Source organism: Hemitrygon akajei, chromosome 8 (genome assembly GCF_048418815.1).
Source record: "Hemitrygon akajei chromosome 8, sHemAka1.3, whole genome shotgun sequence".
Classification (NCBI taxonomy): domain Eukaryota; kingdom Metazoa; phylum Chordata; class Chondrichthyes; order Myliobatiformes; family Dasyatidae; genus Hemitrygon; species Hemitrygon akajei.
Window position 1 is genome coordinate 54,010,948 of NC_133131.1, and position 17,122 is coordinate 54,028,069.

The 17,122-nt window shown below is 40.5% G+C and overlaps 1 protein-coding gene across 5 annotated transcripts in view; it reads right to left on the reverse strand.

Moving 5' to 3' along the window:
* Nucleotides 1-17,122, reverse strand: part of LOC140731911 (protein CASP-like) — a 725,429-nt gene that overhangs the window by 167,393 nt on the left and 540,914 nt on the right. For 3 of the 5 annotated variants that reach the window (XM_073053887.1, XM_073053886.1, XM_073053889.1), the window contains one exon: nucleotides 6,393-6,581. The exons of the other annotated variants lie outside the window; for them this stretch is intronic. In XM_073053887.1, coding sequence (XP_072909988.1) covers nucleotides 6,393-6,581 — 189 coding nt within the window. The remainder of the gene's footprint in view (nucleotides 1-6,392; nucleotides 6,582-17,122) is intronic. 5 annotated transcript variants of the gene reach the window in all.

Genomic DNA, 17,122 nt, shown 5'->3' on the forward strand with positions numbered 1-17,122 from the left:
ATGGCTTATATATGATTGTGTACTATATCAGTGTAGGTAGAAGACAAAAAACAGGAAGGGAGCAATCACTCTCTTGGGCGTATGGTGAATTCTGGTTAATTGGACCATTGGAAAATTGGGGCAGCTGCTTCGTTGGTACAACTCGTAAAGAACAAAAACTAATCAAGAAAATAGCAGGGATTCCCTTTGTATATTCCGGGCACTATGCTGCTTAATTGGTGCATGAGACTGTTGCCGAAATTTCTAACTAGCATCAGTCGCGTGCACTTGTGTAGCCATTAAACTCCGCAACTCAGAGTGAACAGATTTGAAAGGCGTCAGTTGCATGTTTGTGTACAAAAAGCAATGATTTATGTCACTATTAGTTTCAAGAAATAAGCTGTAAGACAATTTGAAACTGTTTTGTTCACTGGTTTTACAAGCATTCAGGCTTTGAGATGCTAAAAACAGCTGGGAATGAAATTGAAATGATTTAATCATTTCAACAAGTTAAAAACTATGAAGATCTTGAAGGTATCTACAATCATCTTGAATGTTACAATGAAAATGAAGATTTGGAGGATGCAATCGCTGAAAACAGTGCATGAATGCAGTCCATTATCAACACTAAATGTCTGCACTGATTTTGTTCATTTACAATCAAAAGAAGGCAGCAGTGTACACTGGATAAATTCCTTCATTGATAACTAATGCACAATTTTATGGTACTGTGGTAGTACTGAGTGTTCTAACTTGTTTTATATTTCATTTAAATATATAATTTTTGAATCAGTTAAATGGTAGTTTGTCTTTTTTTATACCTTTTTAACTATTTCAAGTGCAGCAGGCAGTGAAGAAGGCTAATGGAATGTTGGCCTTTATTACAAAGGGAATTGAGTACAAGAGCAAGGAAATCCTTTTGCGTTTGTACAGGGCCCTGGTGAGACCACACCTGGAGTATTGTGTACAGTTTTGGTCTCCAGGGTTAAGGAAGGACATCCTGGCTATAGAGAAAGTGCAGTGTAGGTTCACGAGGTTAATCCCTGGGATGTCTGGACTGTCTTACGCAGAGAGGTTAGAGAGACTGGGCTTGTACACGCTGGAATTAAGGAGATTGAGAGGGGATCTGATTGCAACATATAAGATTATTAAGGGATTGGACAAGATAGAGGCAGGAAATATGTTCCAGATGCTGGGAGAGTCCAGTACCAGAGGGCATGGTTTGAGAATAAGGGGTAGGTCATTTAGGACAGAGTTAAGGAAAAACTTCTTCTCCCAGAGAGTTGTGGGGGTATGGAATGCACTGCCTCGGAAGGCAATGGAGGCCAATTCTCTGGATGCTTTCAAGAAGGAGTTAGATAGGTATCTTATGGATAGGGGAATCAAGGGATATGGGGACAAGGCAGGAACCGGGTATTGATAGTAGATGATCAGCCATGATCTCAGAATGGCGGTGCAGGCTCGAAGGGCCGAATGGTCTACTTCTGCACCTATTGTCTATTGTCTACTTCCATGAAACTTTGTCTAATTGAGGTAGCCATTTAATTGGTCCCAATGAGTCCCATTTAACCGGAATCCTGGGTAGCTTAATGGGTCTCCTGCTGTGAACCAACACCGGTGGTTTTAAACAGACAATGTTGTCACGGTGTGGTTACAGGTTCTAGATGTATGTCACTTATTTATTGATAGATTGATGTACAGCCCTTCCAGGCCTTCAAGCTGTGCTGCCCAGTAATCCCCTGATTTAATCCTGGCCTAATCATGGGACAATTTATTTACAATGACCTATTAAACTACCAACTGGTAAATTTTTGGTCTGTGGGAGGAAACTGGAGCACTTGGAGGAAACCCACACGGTCGTAGGTAGAATGTACAAACTCCTTACAAGCAAAAATGGAATTGAAGCCAGGCCGCTGGTACTGTAAAGGGTTGTTTGAACCACTATGCCGTGCTGTCCACATATGCTCATGCAACACATAAAGAGGCCCATATTACAATGTAGCATCCACACTTCTATACTCAGTGCCTTAACTGATGAAGTCCAAAGTGCCCAAAATCTTCTTCACCATCCTGTCTACTTATGGTACAACTTTCAGGGAATCATGTACTTATACCTCTCGCTCCCTCTGATTTACAACACTCCCCGTGGCCATACTGTGAAAGTCCTGTCTTAACTTGACTTCCCAAAATGCAACACCTTACAATAAATTAATCCCCATTTACCATTACTCAACCCACTTTCTCAACTGATGAAGATCCCTCTGTAGATCCTGATAACACATTTCACTGTCTATGGCACCAACTATTTTAGTGTTAAACATGTTTTTTAAAGATTCATTGTTTCTTTAATTTAACCAGCTACTACTTCCCATTTCATAACTACTGGATACATTTGCATTTCTGCAATTGGCTTTCCTGTCAGAGAAAATGTTTTAAAAAATGTACCAGAGTATTTGTGTGAAGTTGGACTTTTGTAGGTCAGATAGGTCAGATCTTCCACAACTGTATTCTGCTCTTTCCAGGAAAATGCATGGAAATGTTACAATGAGCTGAATCAATTATTTGTGTGTGTACACACACACACACACACACGCATATAATTAAACCACAAACAAGAGAAAATCTGCAGATGCTGGAAATCCGAGCAATACACACAAAATGCTGGAGAAACTCAGCAGGCCAGGCAGCGTCTATGGAAAAGAAGTACCGCTGACGTTTTGGGCCAAAACCCTTCGGCAGGACAGCCCGAAACGTCGACTGTACTTTTTTCCATAGATGCTGCCTGACCTGCTGAGTTCTCCCAGAATTTTGAATATATAGTGTGTATATGCTTTGGACCCAATCATGTAAGAAGATCCCCTTTCCCTATTTTGCACTTTGAAACATTGTTAAACTTCCTGACATGAGAACTCTGACATCTGAGTGACTGCAATTTCTCTTTGTGTCAAGGATCGCACACTGAGAAATTGACTCCAATGCCACAGACATCAGCAATGTGTATATTGCAGGAGTACAGACCGAGTACAGGAGTAAGAACAGAAAGGGAGAAGTTGGGACTTAGTGGGATGGCTGCACATCTATTGATCTAAAGGGTTGAATAACTTCCTGTTTTGTTTATCTATCTTAAATAAGCACAATCCTTTTGCAGCTGAACAGACATGGAATGGAATCCACTGCACATCAGGGTAAGCAGGGGCAGCAGGTTCCCTTCAATAGTAAACTAGTCATGATGTTATGAGAGCAACTTTTTTCCCCCCTGAAACCAGTTAACATGACTGGATTTGTTTAGTTCTATGTCAAAATTTGGCATGTAAAGAGAAACACTTGGACCACAACCAAAATAAAACAAGGCAATAAAACAACAATAGCATCTAATCACATTTCTAGCAGGACATCTCAAACTTGTAACATGCACACTAATGGCAGCACACATGAGAATGCTGACTCCAATTCCTGTATCATCCTGATTTGAGAACATTTTGTTAACCTTTCTTCACTGCTTTCTTCACCAGTGGGGACATCTCTACTACAAGAACTACAGGGTCTGAAGAAGACAACAGCACCATGGGCAAAATAGGAGTGGCTGAGTACCCACACCACATATGAGCGAAAAACATTGCAATGAGCGCTGAGTATTACTAGTTGGCACTTCTGAAATAAAAGCAGCATTTATTCGTCAGATTATTTTATATGCAAATCCACTACTGGTAAAGTTTATCCTTTGTATTTTGTTACCCAGTAGCCAGAATATCCAATAGTTTCCAAGAGCTATTTTATGAGCAAATGGTTAGCAAAATCAATCCAGGAGGTGGCACTCCATCACCTATAAACTCATTGTGAAGCAGACATTAAATATTTCTCCTTACTAGAAATCTTTTTTAACCTGTGAAAGATGAATTACAGCCACCCACTGACTTAAAAAGCACATTCCCCCCAAAAAAATGCTTCTAAGTGGGTCTCAAATACAACCATTTTCTGAAAGCAGACGAGAAGCACAAGTGGTCCTATTGCAACGCTCCAAAAATTGCCAACAATGGAAACACTAGGTAAGATGTGTTTAATTTCAAACCCATGCTCTAAAATCATCTTTACTACTCCCAATAATGAATGACTCTGTTTAAAAAGAGGACATACAATTGGCATGAGAAGTAGCTGCTATGCCAGTTCATTGACGAGACCACAGGTATCTTTTGGGAAAAAGTATAAATGGGGACTTGATGGTTGTCACTGACAAGGTGGGCTGAAGGGCCTGTTTCTGTACAGTATGACTATGAAAATCCTGACAAAAAACTTTATCCTTGTACTAAACACAAAGTATACTGCAGATGCTGTAGTAAAATCAACATGTACAAACAAGCTGGATGAACTCAGCAGGTCGGGCAGCATCCGTTGAAATGAGCAGTCAACGTTTCGGGCTGAGACCCTTCATCAGGACTGAAGAAGGATGGGGCAGGGGCCCCATAAAGAAGGTGAGGGGAGGGTGGAAAACCAATCAGAGGAAAGATCAAGGGGTGGGGGAGGGGATAGGCAGGAGAGGTGAAGAAGGAATGTAAGGGGAAAGCATTATGGGTAGTAGAAGGCGGCAAAATCATGAGAGAGGTGATAGGCAGCTGTCTTCACCTCTCCTGCCTATCCCCTCCCTGCTTCCCCTCCCCCACCCCTTGATCTTTCCTCTGATTGGTTTTCCACCCTCCCCCCACCTTCTTTATAGGACTCCTGCCCCCTCCTTCTTCAGTCCTGACGAAGGGTCTCGGCCCGAAATGTTGACCGCTCATTTCAATGGATGCTGCCCGACCTGCTGAGTTTATCCAGCTTTTGTACGTGTTGATTTATCCTTGTACTGTTTTAAGTTCATGTTTAAAAACTTCAAATGAATAAAAAAAATCAGCAATAAAATTAGTTTGGCATATTTAAGACATCCATATTTAAATAAGCAACTACCTACTATTTGACGAAGGAGAGATTGTCTAAAATCTTTCCTAATGTTCAAACACGAGGAAATCTGCAGATGCTGGAAATTGAAGCAACACACACAAAATGCTGGAAAGGTGATTGGCAAAAGGGATACAGAGCTAGAGAAGGGAAAGGGGCCATGATCCTTTCCCTTCTCTAGCTCTCAGAAGGAACCTTTCCGGCTCTCAGCTTCACCCCACCCCCTCTGGACTTCTCCTATCATTTTGCATTTTCCCCTCCCCCTCCTACTTTCAAATCTCTTACTATCTTTCCTTTCAGTTAGTCCTGACGAAGGGTCTCGGCCCGAAACGTCGACAGCGCTTCTCCCTATAGATGCTGCCTGGCCTGCTGTGTTCCACCAGCATTTTGTGTGTCTTTCCTAATGTTGATATTTACTGTGATAGATGTAAAACTGAGACAGCTACACCGATACACGTTTTGGTCTTGTTCTATACTGGAACAGTTTTGGAAGTCAGTTTTTTCTACAATTTCTAAAGCACTTAAAATTAATTTACAACCTAACAAATTAACTGTGCTCTTTGGAATAATTCCTTAATATATCCGCGGTATTTCTTTGTCTGACCAACATGTTATTGCATTTGTTACATTGATAGTTAGGAGGGCCATTCTATTGAAGTGGAAGGATATATCGGCTCCCACTCTGTCACAATGGTTCTTTCAAGTGATGTTATGTGTTAGTTTGGAGAAAATTAGAAGTCAAATCTTCGAACCTATGTTTGATTTTGAGAAAAGATGGGGTTCATTTGCTCGTTACTACCAGTTGAGTTAATTGATAGATTTTCTCCACGATCTAATTGTAAATTTTGGTATTTTTTTTGCTGGTGGTTTGATGTTTATCTTTAGAAGCTTTTTGTATGACGCATGGCTCCGGGGTCGAACACCTAATGGGTTCTTCTTTTTTCTCACTTTTCTTAGCTTTAGTAGGATTTTTTTTCTTTTCTTTTTTTGTGTCACCATATTTTTCAATCTTTGAAACATTGTTTTTTTGAGACATTGTAAGTGTTACCTACTTCGATATACTCTTGTTATTTTGGATAATAATAATAATAATAAAAAAGATTTGAAAAGAAGAAAGTATCTAGCATTTGCTTTCTACTCTGTTCTCATTATACTATGGAGCACCATGTAACAATGAAAGTCCCTGGTTATATACAAAAAGTGGGCAGCAGTATATAACTACAGTAATTAAGTGTACCTCTCCTTGAGTAGTATATATTCCTATTTGGGCCCATTTTACTCAGATTTTACCTGTTTTGAAAATTAACAGTTTAGGGACTCAGATACAAATTAACAAATAGTTCCACAAAATAAAGACAATGTTATTCATAGATGAAAGCAATGCAGATTGCAAAGTGTATATTCAAGTCTTCAACTTAATATTTTAAAAAAGGATCCATTCACTTTAGTTCAGACTTATTTTAAGATGTTGATTCATTTACCTTTCTTTTCCATTCGCTTCATGTCCATTAACTTCTCAACATTGCTTGTGTCATTGAGCCAGAGCTGCATACGGACAAAAGGCTCCCTTCCCTTCAGGCTCAGCTTGTGCCAGGGTTTGGGCCGTGCCAGGAGATCAGACACAGAACCTTGTGTCAGGCCAAGGATGGTCTCTCCAAACAGACGTTGGCCTGTTCGTGGGACACAGAAAACAATCAGCCTACTGAGACACAAAGCTACATTTATGCAAAAACATTCTGCAATTTTGTATTGAAAATTCTTAAATTAGAGTAGGACTTTTGTCAGAGTTGGGATTAGAAAATGTTTAGGAAGTGTAATTTTTGTCATTATATCCCATATAAAACATGGTTAAACAAGGGAATATGGAGTTATTGTTCCCCCAAGATAATTATTACACTAGCTTTAATCCTTCCTAAATTTGTGCTTTCTTTCAATATACTTATCATAAAAATACTAGCAGGAACTCATATGGGTTAGTTTTTACTAGTAAGCTTTTGAGTGTACCATCATCTAATATTATAGAAATCCCATTGATGCCTGTTCCATTTCACTAAGAAGGGTTGACGTTTGGCATCTTAAATAAAACCACTGACTTCATGGTAGCTGCCAACAAATTACTTCAAACTTAGAAACATGCTTCATGATGAGCCAGTCAGGTTTTTATCCCTCTTATTAGCAATTACAGACAATTGATATGGTTAATATATAAAACTGAATAAATATTAGTCAGAATTTAATAAAAATTTGATCCCTACCTAATCAACATACCACCTGCCTTGGGCATAGCAAAATTCTTCAGGGATGTCTAAATCATGGTTCTGAACACATTATCCATTTTAAAATGATGCAAATTGTGTGAAGATTTCTATCTCCTCAACCCTTTCAGGCAGTGTTTCAGATCCCCACCACTCACTGTCTGGAATACTTTTTTCCCCAATGCCCTTCTAAACCTTTCCCCAATTAACTGAAATTTATTCAATATACACAAAATATATTTCCTGCTTACTGCCAAGAGAAGGAACAGTTCCTGTTATAACTACTAGTTTTATAAAGTTGTTCTTTATTTTGTTTAATGCGGTCTGATGACACTCTTGAATCAGAAGACACTCAAGACTTTTAGGTGTGGAATCATTAAGAGATGGGAATAACTGCAAGATGTGTATGTCTAACTTAATTGGCTGAAGCAAAATGATGTGAAAGTAAAAGACTGGATGCCTGAAATAAAACACAAAATGCTGGAAATCTTCAAAACTCATTGCAACACACACAAAATGCTGGTGGAACACAGCAGGCCAGGCAGCATCTATAGGTAGAAGCACTGTTGACGTTTCGGGCCGAGACCCTTCATCAGGACAAAGGGTCTTGAATTTCCAGCATCTGCAGATTTCCTCGTGTTTGCTTCAAAACTCATTGACTGGGTGCTAGAGGTCATTTCATTAATAATGGACGCTGCCTTTCTGAGACATCGCACCCTAAAGATGTCCTGGGTATTTTGTAGGCTAGTACCCAAGATGGAGCTGACTAGATTTACAACCTTCTGCAGCTTCATTCGATCCTGTGCAGAAGCCCCTCCATACCAGACAGTGATGCAGCCTGACAGAATGCTCTCCACAGTACAACTATAGAAGTTTTCGAGTGTATTTGTTGACATGCCAAATCTTTTCAAACTCCTAATAAAGTATAGCTGCTGTCTTGCCTTCTTTATAATTACATTAATATGTTGGGACCAGGTTAGATCCTCAGAGATTTGACACTCAGGAACTTGAAGCTGCTCACTCTCTCCACTTCTGATCCCTCAATGAGGATTGGTATGTGTTCCTTCATCTTACCCTTCCTGAAGTCCACAATCAGTTCTTTCGTCTTACTGATGTTGAGTGCCAGGTCATTGCTGTGGCATCACTCCACTAGTTGGCATATCTTACTCCCGTACGCTCTCTCGTCACCACCTGAGATTCTACCAACAATGGATGTATTGTCAGCAAATTTATAGATGGTATTTGAGCTATGCCTAGCCACACAGTCATGTGTATATAGAGAGTAGAGCAGTGGGCTAAGCACTCAACCCTGAGTTGCGCCAGTGTTGATTGTGTTATGAACGTACCACAGCTCAGAGGGGCCGAAGGGTGCGAGGTAGCCCCCTCCTTTGTGAGAATCGCAAGATCACTATTGAGTCCATTCAGGAGACCCAGGAAATGAGAGAAAGACATGCAGAATCCACAAGTCGTTGGAATGTGTCTTGGCCTCTGAGAGGCGGACCCATTGATGCCGGCTATTGTCTCTTGGAGACGGACTTGTGTACTGCAACCTGTACAATGCATCGACGCCCCAGGCAATGAAACGAGGGGGAGGTTGGTGGAGGGATTACATCATCCCAACCTGATTGACATCTGAGACCCTGTGAGTCAGAATAAAAAGAGGGTCTGTGGGAACAGCCCCTCAGACGCACCAGAAGAAACGCCAGCGATCCCGTAATAGCAAGAAACCAGGGGAAAGGCCACGTGCGTCTGGTTCCATTTGTCCTGGAATCGGTGGGCCCTTTTCCACGGCCGAAAGGTTTTTAGCTAACAACGGGGAAACCAACTCTCAACGACTCTCGAAGGATTGACATCATAAAAGGAATGGGCAAGTTTTAAACCCGTCTTTCTCTCCAACCCAAAAGCTGCAGCTTGAATGAACTGAGTGACTTTTATATTTCCATCGGACAATACATTATCCCCTAGACAACGATAGAGCTATTTCTTATTGATTATTGTTATACCCGCGCTTTTAGATTTAGTATTGACGACGTATATTATCTGCATGTTTGCATTGACATTATTTTGTGTATTTTTTATCAATAAATACTGTTAAAATTAGTACGATCAGACTTCAACGGACCTCTCTATCTTTGCTGGTAAGTGACCCAGTTACGGGGTATGTAACAATTGTCAGTGAGAAGGATATGTTATCACCAATCCATAGATTGTGGTCTTCCGGTTAGGAAGTCGAGGATCCAATTGCAGAGGGAGGTACAAAGGCCCATGTTCTGCAACTTCTCATCAGGATTGTGGTAATGATGGTCTTAAATGCTGAGCTATAGTCAATGAACAGCAACCTGATGTAGGTGTTTGTGTTGTCCAGGTGGTCTAAAGCCATATGAAGAGCCATTGAGATTGCATCTGCCGTTGACCTATTGTGGCGACAGGCAAATTGCAATGAGTCCAGATCCTTGCTGAGTCAGGAGTTCAGCTTAGTCATGAACAACCTCTCAAAGCATTTTTATCACTGTCGATGTGAGTGGTACTGGGTGATAGTCATTAAGGCAGCCCACATTATTCTTCTTAGGCGCTGGTATAATTGTTGCCTTTATGAAGCAAGTGGGAACTTCCGCTCATTGCAGTGAGTGGCTGAAAATGACCTTGAATACTCCCGCCAGTCGGTTGGCACAGGTTTTCAGAGCCTTACCAGATACTCCAACAGGACCTTCCACCTTGCGAGGGTTCCCTCTCTTTAAAGACAGTCTAACATCGGCCTCTGAGACGGAGATCACAGGGTCATCAGGTGCAGCAGGTGATATTCACAGCTGTAGTTGTGTTCTCCCTTTCAAAGTGTGCATAGAAGGCATTGAATTCATCTGGTAGTGAAGAATTGCAGCCATTCATGCTACTGGATTTCGCTTTGTAGGAAGTAATGTCCTGCAGACCCTGTCAGTGTTGCCGTGCATCCGATGTCGCCTCCAACCTCAGTCGAAATTGGCTCTTTGCACTACAGTTACCATCAGGTAGGAGGTACGGAAGCCTGAAGGCACACACTCAGCGATTCAAGAACAGTTTCTTCCCTTCTGCTATCCGATTCCTAAATGGACATTGAATCTTTGGACACTACCTTACTTTTTAAAAAATATACATTATTTCTGTTTTTGCTCTTTTTAATTTTATTCAATATATGTAATTGATTTACTTGTTTATTTATTATTATTATTTTTATTTTATATATTATTTTTTCTCTACTAGATTATGTATTACATTAAACTGCTGCTGCTAAGTTAACAAATTTCACGTCACATGCCAATGATAATAAACCTGATTCTGATTCTGACTCTCAATTTCTAATCCTGCAGTGGAGTATAATCACTGAAATTTTCCAGCTGCAATTCAGTATCACACACATGATCATACTGTAGTTCCTCAGCAATTATGTAAAACATACTTAGCCTGCGTCTGCTAAGGCCTGTCAATATCAAGTCCATTCATTTGAATAGTGAGGAACATGAGTCAGGAAAAAAACAATATCCTTTTAATTAATTAAATATAAAGTGTTTTAATATCTAAACTCTGGTCTTAATCTTTCATGTTCCATTGACTCTATTGTTCTGAATGCTTGCAAACATCAGGGACATGCAGAAGCATTCCAGAACCTTGCAGAATTTAATAACTGACTACCCTGGGAGCCCAGGTGTCAGAATTCTTACATCTGTTTTGGGGTTGTACTTCTTCACCAGAGCTGATGCCATCTGACTCATCTCAGTCCATGCCACCATGCAAGGCTTCACCTTCCTTGAATTAGGATGGCTACTTCAAGCAATTTTATAAAGGCAGATTTCAAAAGACTGTATATCACTTGTCAAGGCTGAATGTTGAAACTTGACTCCATCAGTTTGCTCCTCTTTCCACAGATGCTGCCTAAATTGTTGAGCATTTCTCGGACTTACTGTGGTGCTCAATAACTTTCTAAAGAAATACTCTTAATGAGATTTCAATACTCCCATAATAAAAACCTCTAAACAGAAATGTGACTAAGATCAAAAGGTGTAAAATCTTATTTTTGTCATAGTTATTTGACTTTTAATTAAAATCTCAATAGAACACTTCACAATAAATTTACTTTGCAAATTAAATTGCAGCCAGGTGTCTGCATTTGATTGCAATTAAGAATCACTTCAAAATTCAAATTGGACAATGTTAAATTTTCAATTTGTGTTGTTGGCAGGCCAAAAGCTTAACTTGCCTGAAGTCAATTGGGGTAAGCTGCAGGGTGGCTGGACCCAGCAGTTTGGTCGTCAATTTACTTTTTGCACCTGACAATAAACTGCTTGAGATATTGTTTGTGGTGAGTGAGCACAAGATTGAAAAATTTAATGGGACTTTCGGAACTTTTCTGTGTGTTTGAGATGTTGCAGTTTATTAGGCACTCGGCAAGAATGAATAAAAAGAAGTTAGGCTTAGGCAAAGCGGCCATTGTGTGAGTAGACAAGTGTTATACTGAGAAGCTGAGCCTTTGGCTCAAGATGTTTGACAAGAAAAGCCAAAGGCTAAGGTAAGTTTCTGGTAAGTCTTTTGTTTTGTCTATTAGTGTCCACCTAACGAAGTGAGAATAGATCCAGGGTCAGTGGAGTGTTCCTCTTACCAGATGTGAGAGATCTGGGTGACCTCCAGCCTCCTTGATAGCATAAGAGTAACAATGTGATATGTAACAGCTTCAGGGAGATGGTTGCAAGAAGCAGGTAGCTGGGTCACTGTTAGGACTGTCCACTCAGTAACAGGTATACTACTTTGAATGTTGTTGGGGATGGCTGGACAACATACAAGTGGGGACAGACACAGTAACCAGGTGTCTGGCACTGAATCTGGCTCAGAAAGGAAGGGGTAGAAGAAGAGAATGGTGGTGATATGGTATTCAATAGTTAGGGGAACAGACAGCAGATTCTGTGAATATGAAAGACACTCCAGGATTGTATGTTGCTTCCCAGGTGCCAGAGTCAGGGACTCCCCAGAGTGAGTCCACAACATTATAAATAAGTAGCCAGAATTTGTGGTACATATTGGTACCAATAACACAAAAAGGGATGAAGTCTTGAAGAGGGTATGTAGGGAACTAGATATGATCTGAAAAGCAGGACCTCAAGGATAGTAATCTCTGGATTGCTGCTTGTGCCACACACCAGTGAGGGTAAGAAGAGGTCGATTTGGCAGATGAATGTGTAGCTGAAGAATTGATGAAACAGGTTTCAGATCTGTAGATCACCCTCTTCTGAAGGGGGTATGGCCTGTAGAAAAAGGATGGGTTAGACTTGAACTTGAGGGGGAAACCAATATTCTTGTGGGCAAGTTTGCTAGAGCTGTTGAGGATGGTTTAAAGTAGTTTGGCAGTGGAATGAGAATCTCAGGAATGGGTCAGAGGATGGGCTAGTTGTTCTACAGGTAGATGCAGTATGCATTGATATTGAGAGGACAGATAGGCAGTTGATAGGACAACATTCCAGTCAGTTGGGGCAGTTGAAATGTATCTATTCTAATGAAAGAAGTGTGAGGAACAAGGCTGATGAACTTAGAGCACGGATCATTACATGGAACAATGACATTGTGGTCATTAAAGACTTGGCTGTCATGAGAGCAGGAATCAGGATTTATACACTTCAAAAGGGACAAAGAGGGAGATAAAAGAGGGGGAGCGGCATTACTAATTGTGAATAGCATCACAGCTGCAGAAAGTGAGGATGCCGTAGAAGTATTGTCTACTGGGTCAGTGTAGGTGAAAGAAAGAAGGGAGCAATCACTCTATTGGGAATATAGAGGATTCTGGTTAATTAGGCCATCAGTTAATCAAGGCAGCCGTTTATTTGAGATAACTCTTAATGAACAAAATCTAATTGAGAAAATAGTAGGGATTTCCTATGTTTATTTAGGATATGCAGCAAAATTTGAGCAGGAGATTTCTAACTAGCATCAATTGCATGCTTGTGAGGCCGTTAAAACACCACACAGTGCTTAGAGTGAACAGTTTTTAATGGTGTCACTTGTGTGTATTTGTGTTCAAAAAGCAGTGACTTTCGTCATTGATAGTTGCTGAGAAATGAGCAGTAAGACAATTCAGACCAGTTTTGCTCCTTGAAGTTTCAACCTTTTAGGCTTGGAGATGCCAGAAACGGTCATCAGGAAAAATGAAATGATTTCACTACTTCCAACAAGTTAAGAACTATGAAGAATTTTAAGGTATCTATATCATCTTTAATGTTACAATGAAAATGTGGACTTGGAGGATGCAATCGCCAAAAGCATTCCATGAAGGCAGTCCAGTATCTACACGAGATGTCTGTGCTGATTTTGTTTACTTAGTCAATCAAAAGAACGTGGCAGCGTACACTATATGAATTTCCTCAGACAATAATTATTAGGTTCTAGTATTATAGTATTGTGTAGTACTGTTAGTATTCTAATTAATTCTGTATTTCATTTAAATACATCATTTGTTTCTCCGTTAAACGGTTGTTTCTCTTTTTTATACATTTTTAACTATTTCCATGAATCTGGCAAACTGGGGCTGCCACTTGATTGTACCAAAATGTTCTGGTCCTGATGTGTCCCAATAACTGGAATCCAGTGTATTCTGTGTACACCCAATAGCAACAGCGAGGAACAGATTGGTGGTGGATTTTGAAAAAATGCAGAAATAACCATGCTGTTATTACAGATGATTTCACCTCCCTAAAGTTGACTGGCACCTCCTTAGTGCAAAAGGTTTAGAAGGGGCTGGATTTTTTAGGTGTGTTCAGGAAGGATTCCTGATGCAATGTGTAGATAGGCCAACTAGAGGACAGGCCATACTGGATCTGGTAATAGGCAATGAAACTAGTTAGATATCAGATCTCTCAGTGGGAATTTCAGACAGTGACAACTCCGTGACATTTACAATATCCTTGGACAGAGACCAGCGTAGTTAAGTACTTAACTGGGGGGAGAGGGAAATATGATGCTATTAGCTAGGAACCTGAGAATATAAATTGGGGAGAGATGTACTCAAGAATATGCACAATGAAAATGTGGAGGTTGTTTAGGGAGTACTTGCACGAGGTTCTGTATAGGTTCATTCCATTGAGGCAGAAAAAGTACGGCATGATGGGGAACATCTAGTCAAGAGGACGAAAGAAGTTTACTTAAGGTTTAGGAAGAAAGGATCCAAAAGGGCTCTGAAGAGCTATGAAGGAGCTGAAGAATATATTTAGGAGAGCTAGAAGGAGGCATGAAGGCTTGGAGTAAGGGAAACCACAAAACATTCTACACATATGTGAAGAACAGGAGGATGAATAGAGTAAGGGGTAGGACCGATCAGGAATAGAAGAGGAAACATGTGCCTGGAGTCACAGAAGGTTTGGGAGGTCCTAAATGAATACTTTGCTTCAGTATACACCATTGAGAAGGACCTTCATGTTTGTGAGGACAGTGTAAACAGGCTGATACATGAGAACATGTTGACGTTAAGGAAGAGGATGTACTGGAAACCTTTGATAAACATTAGGATAGATAAGTCCCTGGAACCAGGTGGATATACCCCAGCTTCTAATGGAAGCAAGGGAAGAGATTACTACATTTCTTTGGCAATGATCTATGTGTCCTCACTGCCACAGGAGTGGTACCAGATGATTAGAGGGTGACAAACATTATTTGTTTATTCAAGTAAGGGAGTAGGGGAGATTCAAACAAGAGTTGAGAGTTAGGGGACAAAAGTTTAGGGGTAACATGAGGGGGAACTTCTTTACTCAGAGTGGTAGCTGTGTGGAACGAGCTTCCAGTAGAAGTGGTAGAGGCAGGTTCGGTATTGTCATTTAAAGTAAAATTGGATAGGTATATAGACAGGAAAGGAATGGAGGGTTATGGGCTGAGTGTGGGTCAGTGGGACTAGGTGATTGTAAGCGTTCGGCACAGACTAGAAGGGCCGAGATGGCCTGTTTCCGTGCTGTAATTGTTATATGGTAATTGGATAACCCTGGAAATTGTACACCAGAGAATCATACTTGAGCGTTGGGCAAATAATTGGAGAAGTTTCTTAGGGACAAGATATACCAGCATTTGGAGAAGCAGAGCCTGATTTGGGTTAGTTAGCATGGCTCTGTGAGGGACAGGTCATTCATTGAGGATGTGTGAAAAAACACATTGATGAAGTGGATGTGGTGTATATTGATTTTAGTAAGGCTTTTGATTAGGTTCCCTATGGAAGGCTCATTTAGAAAGTCAGAAGGCATGAAATCCAGGAAAACTTTACTGTATGGATTTAGATGACTTGCCTATAAAAGGCAAATAGTGATTGTAGATGTAACATAATTTGCCTAGATGTCGGTGACCTGGATCTGTTTTGGGACTCCTGCTCTTGGTGATTTTTTAAAATATATAAATAACTTGGATGAGGAAGTGGGCGGAAGAGTGGGTTAGTAAGTTTGCAGATGACGTGAAGGTTGGTGGCATTGAGGATAGTGTCATAGGTTACAACAGGACATAGACAGATACTGAGCTGGAAAGAGAAGCGGCAGATGAAGTTCATTCCAGAAAAGTGATTCACTTTTGAAAGTCAAATTTGAAGGCAGAATATAGTGATAATGGCAGGATTCTTATCAATGTGAAGGAACAGAGGGATCTTGGGATCTAAGCCTACAGATCACTCTGAGTTGCCATAAGTTGATAAGATTACTAAGAAGGTGTATACAGTGGCATGCAAAAGTTTGGGCACCCCTGGTCGAAATTTCTGTTACTGTGAATAGCTGAGTAAAAGATTACCTGATTTCCAAAAGGCATGAATTTAAAGATGACACATTTCTTTAATATTTTAAGCAAGATTACTTTTTTATTTCCATCTTTTACAGTTTCAAAATAACAAAAAAGGAAAAGCGCCTGAAGCAAGAGTTTGGGCACCTTGCATGGTCAGTACTTAGTAACACCTCATTTGGCAAGTATCACAGCTAAGAGTCTTTCAATTCTTGTTTGGGGGATTTTCGCTCATTCTTCCTTGCAGAAGGCTTCTAGTTAAACCATATAACCATATAACAATCACAGCACGGAAACAGGCCATTCCGGCCCTCCTAGTCCGTGCCGAACTCTTAATCTCACCTAGTCCCACCTACCCGCACTCAGCCCATAACCCTCCACTCCTTTCCTGTCCATATACCTATCCAATTTTACCTTAAATGACACAACTGAACTGGTCTCTACTACTTTTACAGGAAGCTCATTCCACACAGCTATCACTCTCTGAGTAAAGAAATACCCCCTCGTGTTTCCCTTAAACTTTTGCCCCCTAACTCTCAAATCATGTCCTCTCGTTTGAATCTCCCCTACTCTCAATGGAAACAGCCTATTCACGTCAACTCTATCTATCCCTCTCAACATTTTAAATACCTCGATCAAATCCCCCCTCAACCTTCTACGCTCCAATGAATAGAGACCTAACTTGTTCAACCTTTCTCTGTAATTTAAGTGCTGAAACCCAGGTAACATCCTAGTAAATCGTCTCTGCACTCTCTCTAATTTATTGATATCTTTCCTATAATTCGGTGACCAGAACTGTACACAATATTCCAAATTTGGCCTTACCAATGCCTTGTACAATTTTAACATTACATCCCAACTTCTGTACTCAATGCTCTGATTTATAAAGGCCAGCGTTCCAAAAGCCTTCTTCACCACCCTATCTACATGAGACTCCACCTTCAGAGAACTATGCACTGTTATTCCTAGATCTCTCTGTTCCACTGCATTCCTCAATGCCCTACCATTTACCCTGTATGTTCTATTTGGATTATTCCTGCCAAAATGTAGAACCTCACACTTCTCAGCATTAAACTCCATCTGCCAACGTTCAGCCCATTCTTCTAACCGGCATAAATCTCCCTGCAAGCTTTGAAAACCCACCTCATTATCCACAACTCCTCCTACCTTAGTATCATCAGCATACTTACTAATCC